This window comes from Lipotes vexillifer, unplaced genomic scaffold (assembly GCF_000442215.2).
Source record: "Lipotes vexillifer unplaced genomic scaffold, Lipotes_vexillifer_v1.1 scaffold349, whole genome shotgun sequence".
NCBI classification, from domain to species: domain Eukaryota; kingdom Metazoa; phylum Chordata; class Mammalia; order Artiodactyla; family Lipotidae; genus Lipotes; species Lipotes vexillifer.
The window spans coordinates 1,105,758-1,117,985 of NW_006790574.1; the positions used below are offsets into that span (position 1 = coordinate 1,105,758).

The 12,228-nt window shown below is 37.5% G+C and overlaps 1 protein-coding gene across 1 annotated transcript in view; it reads left to right on the forward strand.

The window, feature by feature from the left end:
• SLC38A4 (solute carrier family 38 member 4) overlaps nt 1-10,315 on the forward strand; it is a 31,833-nt gene extending 21,518 nt beyond the window's left edge. Inside the window, exons 13-15 of the mRNA XM_007463853.1 lie at nt 6,978-7,122; nt 7,994-8,091; nt 9,598-10,315. Of these exons, the coding sequence (XP_007463915.1) occupies nt 6,978-7,122; nt 7,994-8,091; nt 9,598-9,699 (345 nt within the window). The 3' untranslated portion in view covers nt 9,700-10,315. The remainder of the gene's footprint in view (nt 1-6,977; nt 7,123-7,993; nt 8,092-9,597) is intronic.
• Nucleotides 10,316-12,228: the final 1,913 nt, after the last annotated feature.

Consider the following 12,228-nt stretch of genomic DNA (forward strand, 5'->3'; position numbering starts at 1 on the left):
CTCTTGCCAGACTCGTACTAAGATGGTCCCTACATGGCATTTGCCATTGACGTCAGTTGTTCTGGGATCACAGAGCAGGGCTGGTCATGGAGACTTGGGCTGCATGAGTTAAAATCACCACCTATGGGTAAACACAAGTCTGCACTTTCCTGCCAACACTTCTACTTTCATAAGTACTGAATTTACCATTCATTTTAGGGGGAAAAATCAGTAGCCAGCACTGTCCTGCACAGAATATTCCATACAGGGCCAAGCAGATGAGGTCTGCTCATATAATGACACTGCGGTCACTTTAAATGCAGCTTGCGTGCTGAATTATTTTTTGGCACATTCCTTTTTCATGAGTGCATGAAATCAGATCCTTATTACTATGGTGGCCAAGAGTTTACTTTTAAATAATGTCTTGCCTCTCATATATCTGAAAGTATTTCAAATGTTATGCACTCATCTTTAGCCTAAAATCAGCTCCATTGTGGGGACAAGGCAGAAGACAGCTGTAGACAGAAAGGGTACCATAGGGTAAAATTTCCAAGCAAACAGCATCACCAAGAAAAGAATATCTGGAACCCTTCTTTTTGTGTGTAAAGATATTACTGATTAAATTCTGGCATACAGCGGGCACTCATATCATTGTTGAATCAAAGCATTTTGTAAAAGAAATCTGTTATGTGCTTCTGTATTGCTTTATTCATAAACCCTAAATGCAGTGCTTTCAAGCCATGGTCTCAAGAGATGAATGGACTTGGCTGTCGTTACTCAGCTAGTTGTTAATAGTTGAACTAATGCATTGCTCACAGCATGACGCTGATGGCTGCGGTCATGATAACACGAAATGAAAGTCAACCTTTCATTTAGTGATGACCATTTCACTTTGACATTAACAATCCAGGTTGTCCACAGAAATTCTTCCCTTGTATAACAGATCAGGCAGTGGCATAAACCTGACCACCAGGAATGGCAACACATTTCCCATTAGTTGTATCTCCCATAGTAGTTTGGAAACATTTTCCATCCGATGCCCATTAAAACCAAAATTGACCATTAGAACCAAATTTCAGAAAACTAACTAACTGTTATCCTTCATTATGCATTTAAACTCAACATTAGCATTTATGAAATATTTTGCATGTAATTCTGCCTCACCCCCTACAACGTTACATTTAGATGGTCTGTTTGATTGTCCACATTTTCCCCTGGAGGTAAGCGGTGTGCACAGTGACTGGCACAAGATGAGCTCAACAAGGTTTGCTAAGGAAAATCATCTCCAAATGAATCTTGCCCTTTCTTGAGGTGTATAAACTGCCTTTTCTAGCAAAAGCATAGATTCATCCCCTCGCCAACATTTGCCATGAACTTCAGTTTGGGTGAGGATCTTAGCTATTTGAACCAAGCCTCCATGGCTTTGATGGATGACATAAAAGTGGGTCCAGTCTCCCTGTCCCAGTCAAGTGCCACAAGGCTACATTCAGACACTTCTCTCCCAAAGTGATAGAAGTTGGTTGTGATATATTTGTTTGTTTCTTACAGTTTAGAACCAAGATTCTCCATGTGTCCAATGCTGAGTCAAAGAGCATGGTTTTCCTGACAAGTTTCTTTGAATTAAGAAAACTCTTGACCAATAAGTTTATTGACTTTGCTTTGGTATCCCCCCATACAAATAATAAAACAAAAAAATAAAACCTAACATGTATTAGGTTTAATCTGGATTAAAATCTATCAGTTTTAGGAATTATTTTGTATTCTCCTATTTTCAACAAATATGTTGGTTCTTTTTCTTAAGAGCCCAAGAAGAGATGACAAGTGTTATTGATGGTGGTGGTTGCTTTTTCCTTTTTTCTCTCCATTTATTATCTTTCTTTTCTCCAGACAGGTTAGCTCTTTTCTTCTTAGAAAGTGCACAAAGTAAGTGCTTGAAGTGTTTATTGAACAATAAATAAATAAAGAGAATTAAGACTCTAGCTTTTTCACAAGCCACTCAACACTGTTTTGTCTTTCTTAGTAGTGGGAGGGGGTGATATGTAGTGGGATGTCTATTACTGGACTGCACCTCCTTCCCAAGGACGAATAATGCCATTTTCAGCTTGTGCTTCCCTTTATGCAGAAAATGCACACATTACCATGAAAAACAGAAACCTCAATAACCCTAATGGGTTTATCAAGGACACACAGACTCAAATTCTACCTACTGCACCTTAAAAAGAAAAAAAGGAGATCGTGTCTCAGGTTCTTTGGCTACTTCCTCTTCATTTTATTTTAGTAAAACCAGTCTTTTCACTTATGTTGCCTTCAGACTTCCTGTTTTGAAGTGAATATAGATAGAGGCCTAGAAATATGGCAGATGTTGCTATGAACTGGAGTAGAACGGTGATGCAGAGGTATTTCCTACACTCTTGTCCTACGCAATCCTACTGAAGTGTGGTTCACTTCTCAGCAACAGAATGGATTTTTTTTTGGAGTGCAGAACTAAGGCTCCCGATTTCTACTCAACCTCCACGTTTCTGACCTCACATTAAGTCCCCACTTTAGAACACAGCACCTCCTAACAGGCTCCTGTTCAGAACGCTGTCTCTGGAAATAACAGAGGTTTTCTCTAGAACTGCATGGAACTTTTCTAGAATTATTCATGGGGCTGTGGCTGGGGACTTCCCCACGTGCAGCATCTGACCCACATTTCCAGGTTCTTATCAGTTTGTGTCAGAGAGAAAAGGGCACTGAGATAAGTGGGGCAGAAGGCAAGGCTTTCTGGATAATAAGTCAGAGTCACCTCTATCTTGACACACAGGTAAACAGAGCTGCTGGGGACCTCGCGATCCCAGGCTCACTCCTCAAGGCAGCGTTTACACATGGAATGACTAGCAAGTTTCATTCTATTCTTTTCCACCAACTACCACCATCAGCAGCCTTCCATCTCCCTATTTACCCTGTTGCCCATTTTAGGAATGCATTGGCAACTCTAAATGCCTTCAGTTCTGTTTGGGATTTTGTTACTCCTTATTCATTCTGAAGAGCAAGATTTCACCACTTACTTCAACCATTATTCCTGTAAACTTTCTATACCATTACATCATTAGGCCAAATCTTAGTCTTTCTGGGAGACATGAAACCTTAGGAAACTGTATTTATTTACATTCAGAGGCCCTGTACAGATAGGTTTGCCTCTAACTCAGCTTATAGAATGAAAGGCATTATTTCAACACAGGGCTAAAAAAGCACATACATGTGACCCCTGCCTGAAAATAACCTGTATTCTACTTGTTTATGCTATAAGTTTATCACTTTCAGACAAATAGATCCTTAAGCACTATGTATGAACCATAGAAAGCTTATTTTAAGCTTATTAAGTTTGGACAATATTGAATAAGCACTAATTGTAGGACATAATGTAGAATTTCCAAGCTGCTGGGGAAAACAAAAATCAAACCATTTGTTTTCCTCAGTCTACTTTTCAGAGTGAGATTCATAATTTTCACTCATCCAAATTTAAAAATCCGTTACAAACAAACCGTTTCCAGAGACTGTCTGGCCTTGCCATTCTGGAAGTGAAATTGCCTTTTAAACCTAAGCAGATGGCTTTAATTTTTGGTGTACTGGTATGAAGAGAATGTCACATTAGACACTGCAAGCAATTCAGCTCAAAGTTTTTGTCATTCATATGTATGTTTCAAAATATATTTTACATTTTCTCTCTTCTAAGTGAATTCCCATCTCCACACCATTTAGAGACTTCAGAAGCAAAATTTTAAAGTGAAAATCAATCCTAGCATTTCTAAAAATGGGAAGTTCTAGCTTAATTCAAGTGCTCACTTATTGAAAAGCCAATAAACGAATTCCACTAAGTCCAAAAGTGTCCTCTAAAAGATTCCAGAGATAAGAATATTTCCAACTTTGTTAAGCTGTTCAAACATAAATGGCACTCCCTCCCTCTACCCACAAGGATCTTTTTATCCGGTTACATCAGGGTAACTTGAGCAGGTGCTACAACTGGAGCCTCTCTTGACCCTTCCCCTACTTATTTCAGCTGCTGAAACAGGGCTGAAATCTGTCAAGGATCTCAAAGGGAGGAAAAAGTTTTGCTCTGTTCAATATAAGTCAACATTTATTGAGTGCCTCCTGCATGCAAGACACTAAGGTAGAAATGAGGAATGTTAAGATTATTAGGTCTTGTTCTTTGCCTTTTGTGCATTTATAATCTATACTTGTGGGGAGGTGAAAGGAGTGAACACAAAATATATCATATTTTTTAAAATATCAGGCGGCAAAAATGGTAAATCAAATGTAAAATTAAGAAACACCAGGTTTGTAAAAATTCTGTTCACAGTCACATGCAAATAAATTCAGTGCTTGCCCTTCATACTTAATCCAGGCTGATGAGACATGATTAGAAATCAACAAGGGTTTTATTGTGTCTCTGAATTATATATCTTATCTGCTCTTTTATCTCTTTCTGACTGAGATTATTTTCAATAAAATAATTCTGAAAGCCAAGAAAGGGAGCACAAGATAGATCACCAAGGAAAATGACACTTTCGCAAAAATCAGCATCAAACTTGCACAACAATATGAATGTACTTAATACCACTGGACTGTACATTTAAAAATGACTAAGATGGGCTTCCCTGGTGGCGCAGTGGTTGAGAGTCCGCCTGCCGATGCAGGGGATACAAGTTCGTGCACCGGTCCGGGAAGAACCCACATGCCGCGGAGCGGCTGGGTCCGTGAGCCATGGCCGCTGAGCCTGCGTGTCCGGAGCCTGTGCTCCGCAGCGGGAGAGGCCACAGCAGTGAGAGGCCCGCGTACAGAAAAAAAGAAAAAACAAAAACGAAGCAGTGACAGAAAGGGGATAGAAATAAATTAGGAGTTTGGGATTAAAATATACACATTACTGTATATAAAATAAGTAACCAACAAGGACCTATTATATAGCACATGGAACCATACTCAGTATCTTGTAATAACCTACAATGGAAAAGAATCTGAAAGAGGAAATTATATATATATATATATATATATATATATATGTGTGTGCACATACATGTGACCCCTGCCTGAAAATAACCTGTATTCTACTTGTTTATGCTATAAGTTTATCACTTTCAGACAAATAGATCCTTAAGCACTATGTATGAACCATAGAAAGCTTATTTTAAGCTTATTAAGTTTGGACAATATTGAATAAGCACTAATTGTAGGACATAATGTAGAATTTCCAAGCTGCTGGGGAAAACAAAAATCAAACCATTTGTTTTCCTCAGTCTACTTTTCAGAGTGAGATTCATAATTTTCACTCATCCAAATTTAAAAATCCGTTACAAACAAACCGTTTCCAGAGACTGTCTGGCCTTGCCATTCTGGAAGTGAAATTGCCTTTTAAACCTAAGCAGATGGCTTTAATTTTTGGTGTACTGGTATGAAGAGAATGTCACATTAGACACTGCAAGCAATTCAGCTCAAAGTTTTTGTCATTCATATGTATGTTTCAAAATATATTTTACATTTTCTCTCTTCTAAGTGAATTCCCATCTCCACACCATTTAGAGACTTCAGAAGCAAAATTTTAAAGTGAAAATCAATCCTAGCATTTCTAAAAATGGGAAGTTCTAGCTTAATTCAAGTGCTCACTTATTGAAAAGCCAATAAACGAATTCCACTAAGTCCAAAAGTGTCCTCTAAAAGATTCCAGAGATAAGAATATTTCCAACTTTGTTAAGCTGTTCAAACATAAATGGCACTCCCTCCCTCTACCCACAAGGATCTTTTTATCCGGTTACATCAGGGTAACTTGAGCAGGTGCTACAACTGGAGCCTCTCTTGACCCTTCCCCTACTTATTTCAGCTGCTGAAACAGGGCTGAAATCTGTCAAGGATCTCAAAGGGAGGAAAAAGTTTTGCTCTGTTCAATATAAGTCAACATTTATTGAGTGCCTCCTGCATGCAAGACACTAAGGTAGAAATGAGGAATGTTAAGATTATTAGGTCTTGTTCTTTGCCTTTTGTGCATTTATAATCTATACTTGTGGGGAGGTGAAAGGAGTGAACACAAAATATATCATATTTTTTAAAATATCAGGCGGCAAAAATGGTAAATCAAATGTAAAATTAAGAAACACCAGGTTTGTAAAAATTCTGTTCACAGTCACATGCAAATAAATTCAGTGCTTGCCCTTCATACTTAATCCAGGCTGATGAGACATGATTAGAAATCAACAAGGGTTTTATTGTGTCTCTGAATTATATATCTTATCTGCTCTTTTATCTCTTTCTGACTGAGATTATTTTCAATAAAATAATTCTGAAAGCCAAGAAAGGGAGCACAAGATAGATCACCAAGGAAAATGACACTTTCGCAAAAATCAGCATCAAACTTGCACAACAATATGAATGTACTTAATACCACTGGACTGTACATTTAAAAATGACTAAGATGGGCTTCCCTGGTGGCGCAGTGGTTGAGAGTCCGCCTGCCGATGCAGGGGATACAAGTTCGTGCACCGGTCCGGGAAGAACCCACATGCCGCGGAGCGGCTGGGTCCGTGAGCCATGGCCGCTGAGCCTGCGTGTCCGGAGCCTGTGCTCCGCAGCGGGAGAGGCCACAGCAGTGAGAGGCCCGCGTACAGAAAAAAAGAAAAAACAAAAACGAAGCAGTGACAGAAAGGGGATAGAAATAAATTAGGAGTTTGGGATTAAAATATACACATTACTGTATATAAAATAAGTAACCAACAAGGACCTATTATATAGCACATGGAACCATACTCAGTATCTTGTAATAACCTACAATGGAAAAGAATCTGAAAGAGGAAATTATATATATATATATATATATATATATATGTGTGTGTGTGTGTGTGTGTGTGTGTGTGTGTGTATAACTGAATCACTTTGCTATGCTCTTGAAACTAACACATTATAAATTAACTATACTTCAATTAAAAACAAAAACAAAGCAGTGACCTTGCCTTTGCACTTTCTTGCTGTAGATTCGTACATCAGTGACCACATTGTTATTTCCCAAAAGACCCTTCAGCTGGATAAGACATTTCCTGATTGCAGCCATACTTATTGCACTTAATAATGTTTTGGTCATCCTGGTGCCAACTATAAAATACATCTTTGGATTCATAGGTAAGTTTCAGAAAGGTTTTTATCTAATCAACTCAAGCTGTCCATAAATGGAGGGAGCCAGTGATGGGAGATCAAGCATCCCGGTCCATCTCAGGCTCACAGAATTCCTAGTAGTCCAGTTGGTCACCGTCCCTCCCTCCCAGGAGACACTGGACGTTATTAATGGGATCAGAAAATGTTAGTGCTAAAACCTACTTTATAGGTCATCTAGTCTAGCTGCCTTTTCTGACAGACAAGGCAACTGAGCCCCATAGAAGTCAAGTCATATACCTTGGAGTGAACCCAGGATTTGGACCCAGGTCTTAACTCTGCATCAACAAGAGGAAGGAAGATAGATTTTTACCTACAGCATGCCCTCTTAGGTCTGTGAGTATCAGCTGAGCCTTAAAGGATGTCTTTGGAGGAAGAGGAGGTTGACTTTGTAAAGCATATTATTTCCCTTAACTGGGTGGCCTTGTAGTATATTTGATTTTCCATTCTGCTGATTTGAGGGTTTACTCACATTTTAAATACAATATAAAACCTTAAAAACTCAGGTGTACGCAACTTGAAAAGTTAGAAGTGGATCAGAAGGGTGTGTGATGAGTTCAGCCTTCTTAGTATGTGTTTATATTACTAATTTCCTATAAATTTGTAACATTCAGCCTTTTTGTTGTATATTATATGTGATGTATACTTACTAGCCAGCTATGATGTTAGGTGCATTTAAATTTTATTTATAAACATACCTTCTTTGAATAAGCATCCATGAGCTTATAGAGCTTTTCGTGCTTTGATTAGGGTCGCTTTAGATTCGGTTTCTTTCAAGTGTATGCCCTTGGGTCTCTGCCCTGCTGAGTAAGACTTTGACCTGTCCGGTGTCTCTCCTCAGGGGCTTCTTCTGCCACTATGCTGATTTTCATTCTTCCAGCAGTTTTTTATCTTAAACTTGTCAAGAAAGAACCTCTTAGATCACCCCAAAAGGTCGGGGTAAGTAAGGTTTGCAATCTCTCCCATTATAACTTGCTCTTTGACTACATAGAGTAAACCAGGATATGCATGCACACAGTTCCAAAAAATGAATTGCTGCACAAGAACCAAAAATCAAAGATGGGCTGGAACTCTCTGGTGGCGAGAAAGGGGGCATGGATTTCTGTCACTCAGATGATTCCAAGACTTCTTCTCTTCAAATATTAAATGTCTTGTGCTGAGTCCTTCCTACCTGTCAAATGCTAATGGAGTTTGCCCACAGGTTTCCATATATTCCAGTTTCCACCACCAAGCTATTGCTGCATTATCCACCGGAAATTATGCAGAAAGGAATTAGGCTCCCTAGCAGTGTGATGAAAAATTGAAACATTTTGGTCATATTCGTTAGGTTTGTAAGGCCAAAAAAAAAAAAAAAATGTTGCTTCTGTTTTCCCCTCCTCAGTATCTTGTTGTTCCCTGGTGTGCACTAAGAAACAGAGCCATTCGTTTTCCAGTTAATCTCTTACAGTATAATTTACAGTCTTATTAACCTGGGGAGTATATATTTCTTTCCCATGATAGTACTGCAAAAATATATACTAGAAATAATTGTTTTTCCAATATTAAATATTATCAATGACTGCTTGATAAAGGCTTATAGTAAGGCTTGAGTCTGACTGACTTACCCTGAATTTTGCCTGGGAATCATTCTCCTCTCTAGATGGTTCAGGGACTTTGGTATCAAAAGCTCCCCCCATCGTCTTGCCCCATAATTTCCACTCTGTGTAGAGTCCATTCTGCTTGGACTTCTACAGCAGTGAGACCTTGGCAAATTACTTGTCTTTTTATTTTCAGTTTGACCAGATATAAAAGCGAGTAAAATTATCTGCTAGATCCTTTCTAGTGAAATAAAAACTTTAGCTGCTCTTTCCTCATATGTAGAATTAGGAGATTGATCTGTGTGGTAATATATAAGGCTCCTTCTAGTGTTAAAATTATGAAATATTTGTATGTAATTATATGTACATGTATATATATATGTGTATATATGTAATTACATACACACATACACTTTGAAGTTTTTTTCAAGGAATATGAAACACACATTATAGGAGGCTTTTGTTTTTGTTTGCTTTAAAAAATTTAATCATATCATACATACTACTCTTTTATAACCTGACCCTTTTCACCTAAAAGATTGTGAGCACTCCCTAGGTCATTAAATCTTTTTCTATTGCTTGATTTGTAATGATTACAGGGTATTCCATCATTTTGATGTACCAAATCAATTAACCGTTTTTCTATTTTGAACATTTGGGTTAAATCTCACTACTACTGTATTCACCCTCTTTCCCCAGCTCAGGTTCTAAATTGATTGAACTGCTAGGCATGGACATCTAAGCTATAAGGTTAATACAATTCAATATGCAAATCAGATGGCTGCCTTAAGTAAGCAACTTATAAAAGCAAACTGTACTAAGGAAGTATAGTTTCTGTGTTCCCTGACAAGTTGTCTCTGACTTACAGGCTTTAATTTTCCTTGTGGTTGGAATCATCTTTATGATTGGAAGCATGGCACTCATTATAATTGACTGGATTTACAATCCCCCAAATTCCAAGCATCACTAACCCAAGGAAAAATACTGTATTTTCCTGTTGGAGATAGTTGCAAATTATGCTCCCAAAGACTTTTGAGTTATCTCGATTGGAATGTTATTCACAGGAAATAACAGGAAGATTCCAGAGATGTTTACCAGCAATACCACCAGGCACCTGCAGAAGAGGAAATCATCATTTTCGTCACAAATGGCTGTTTGTGTGTTTAAAATCTGTGGTGCACATTTCTACCCAGGTTTTACTAGAGCAGTGTGAGATGATGTATTTTGGCTTCTGCACAAGCAGAATAAGGGTAGCTGCATGATAATACCCTCTTCCCTCTCCTCCCACCTTCTCCCCCCCCACAAAAGTACCAAATTCCTGTATTCTCAGAACATCAAACAAAAATGCCTTGGTGGCAAAGCTATTACCATTTAATGCCTTCCCTCAATCTTGCACCAAATACTCTGGGTGTATTTAATAACAGAGGCAAAAGGCATGTTTTATGAACTGTCTCTGTACAGTACATGAGACAACAGGCTAGAACATCTTACGGTCAACACTAAAGGAATATTTTGCCCATCCTGTTTGTGACATTGAATTAGTGACTTCTTCATTCAGTAGATCTTTTGTAAATGTTAAAACATCTTAGGAAACATAGAGAGGGGCTCTACTTAAATTATAGAACAACAGCAAAACAATGCTTATAGCTAAATTGCGTGTTCTGGAAGCATTTATCAATGTTATTCCCAATCGTCTTGTCATAGTTTTGTCACTGAACAATGCCCTCCCTCTCGTCTTCCATTCTCATTCAGAATTTTTAGAAGACCACGATTCACGTGGAGCTACACTACCCAGTATTGTTTGATACATTTTTATTTGATAAACATTCAGTGCAGGAAACTGTGATTGCTATATGTTTATGTATATAATCTTATTCTGTAGTCATCAGAATTTTAATGTATGGTACATTTGATTTTTATTTTTTACATGTGTAGTTTTCTCTCTTCACAGTCAAACATTTATATTATTGGGGGTGAGAGTAGGGAATTAATTTGATGGGCTCAAAAATCCACGTGTACGTATCTGTTTATTGGGGATATTTTAAATTTGAAATCTGAGTTATATAGTTCAGTAATGCTCTTCTTCAATGTTTACAATATTATCGTAATCATCTAGAAGAAAGTAAGTTCCCTATTTGCAAATAATTATCAATACTACGGTTGTTCTTTTTTTTTTTTTTTTTTTTTTGGTACGCGGGCCTCTCACTGTTGTGGCCTCTCCCGTTGCGGAACACAGGCTCCGGAGGCACAGGTTTTTAATGTATAAATCTCTCTTTTTTCTTTATTTTGTGGTACGCGGGCCTCTCACTGTTGTGGCCTCTCCCGTTGCGGAGCACAGGCTCAACGGCCATGGCTCACAGGCCCAGCCGCTCCGCGGCATGTGGGATCTTCCCGGACCCGGGCACGAACCCGTGTCCCCTGCATTGGCAGGCGGACTCTCAACCCCTGCGCCACCAGGGAAGCCCTAAGGTTGTTCTTCTAATTTAGCAGGTCTAAAATAGGATTTCATTCGTTTTAGCTTGCACAGGTATTTGCTGACATTCATCTGCTATTTAATATAATGTTGAGCCATTTTCTATAAAAATAAAAATGCTAACACTACAAAGAGATGCAAATGATTATTCTTGCTCACTTCTACAACATAGTTTCATGAAATGGATTTAAAATTAAGTATTCATTGCCTAGAATTTCTGGAGTTTGCTCCTTTTTTTTTTTTCTCAATCAGTATCAAGCACATTTATTGTATATTTTAGTACAGCCAAGTATGAAATATAGGTATATATAAGTATGATAAACTTAAATCATATTTCAATAGTTTTTGCTGGAATGTGCCTTAAGTAAATATATATTTGTTTTCTGTATTATTTTCTAGAGTCATAATACTGTAAAATGGTGCACTTTGTTAAGGAAATTGAGCATTACTAGAAGCTATCATAACTTCTAACATACTATTATTGGAAAATATTTGCCAAATAGCATTTTTAAGATATATTTCTATTTTCATTCATCTAAAGAGTGTATCAAAATAGAAAGTGAAAAAAGGTACCTTCTGAGTGTTAAAAAAAATGTTTGGTCTGAATGTATTTAAATGTAAATAACAAAGATTGATCCAAAAAATTGAAAAACTGTAAAATCTGTATATATTTTGAATGCTTTACATTTGAAATGACTGACTTGAAAATATCAACATGTTTAATTATATAAATATTCAAGAGCAATACTACAGTGCCAAATAATAAAGCACCATTTTTTTCTCATGGCCTTTTTCAGGATCATAGATCTCATAGACTGCAGGGCAGACATACATATGGCATCTTGTACTGGTTAATTTAGCCCCATTTAAAAACAGATGAAAACTTTATTTTCTTATTTCATTTATAAGATGGTTCAATGTATTGGGAGGCTTTTTTATTACAGAAAGTGTATATTGGTATATAATAAATGAATTTTTCAAATGACTATGATGTAATTTTCTATTGTTGAAGGCTGTGAATTATTT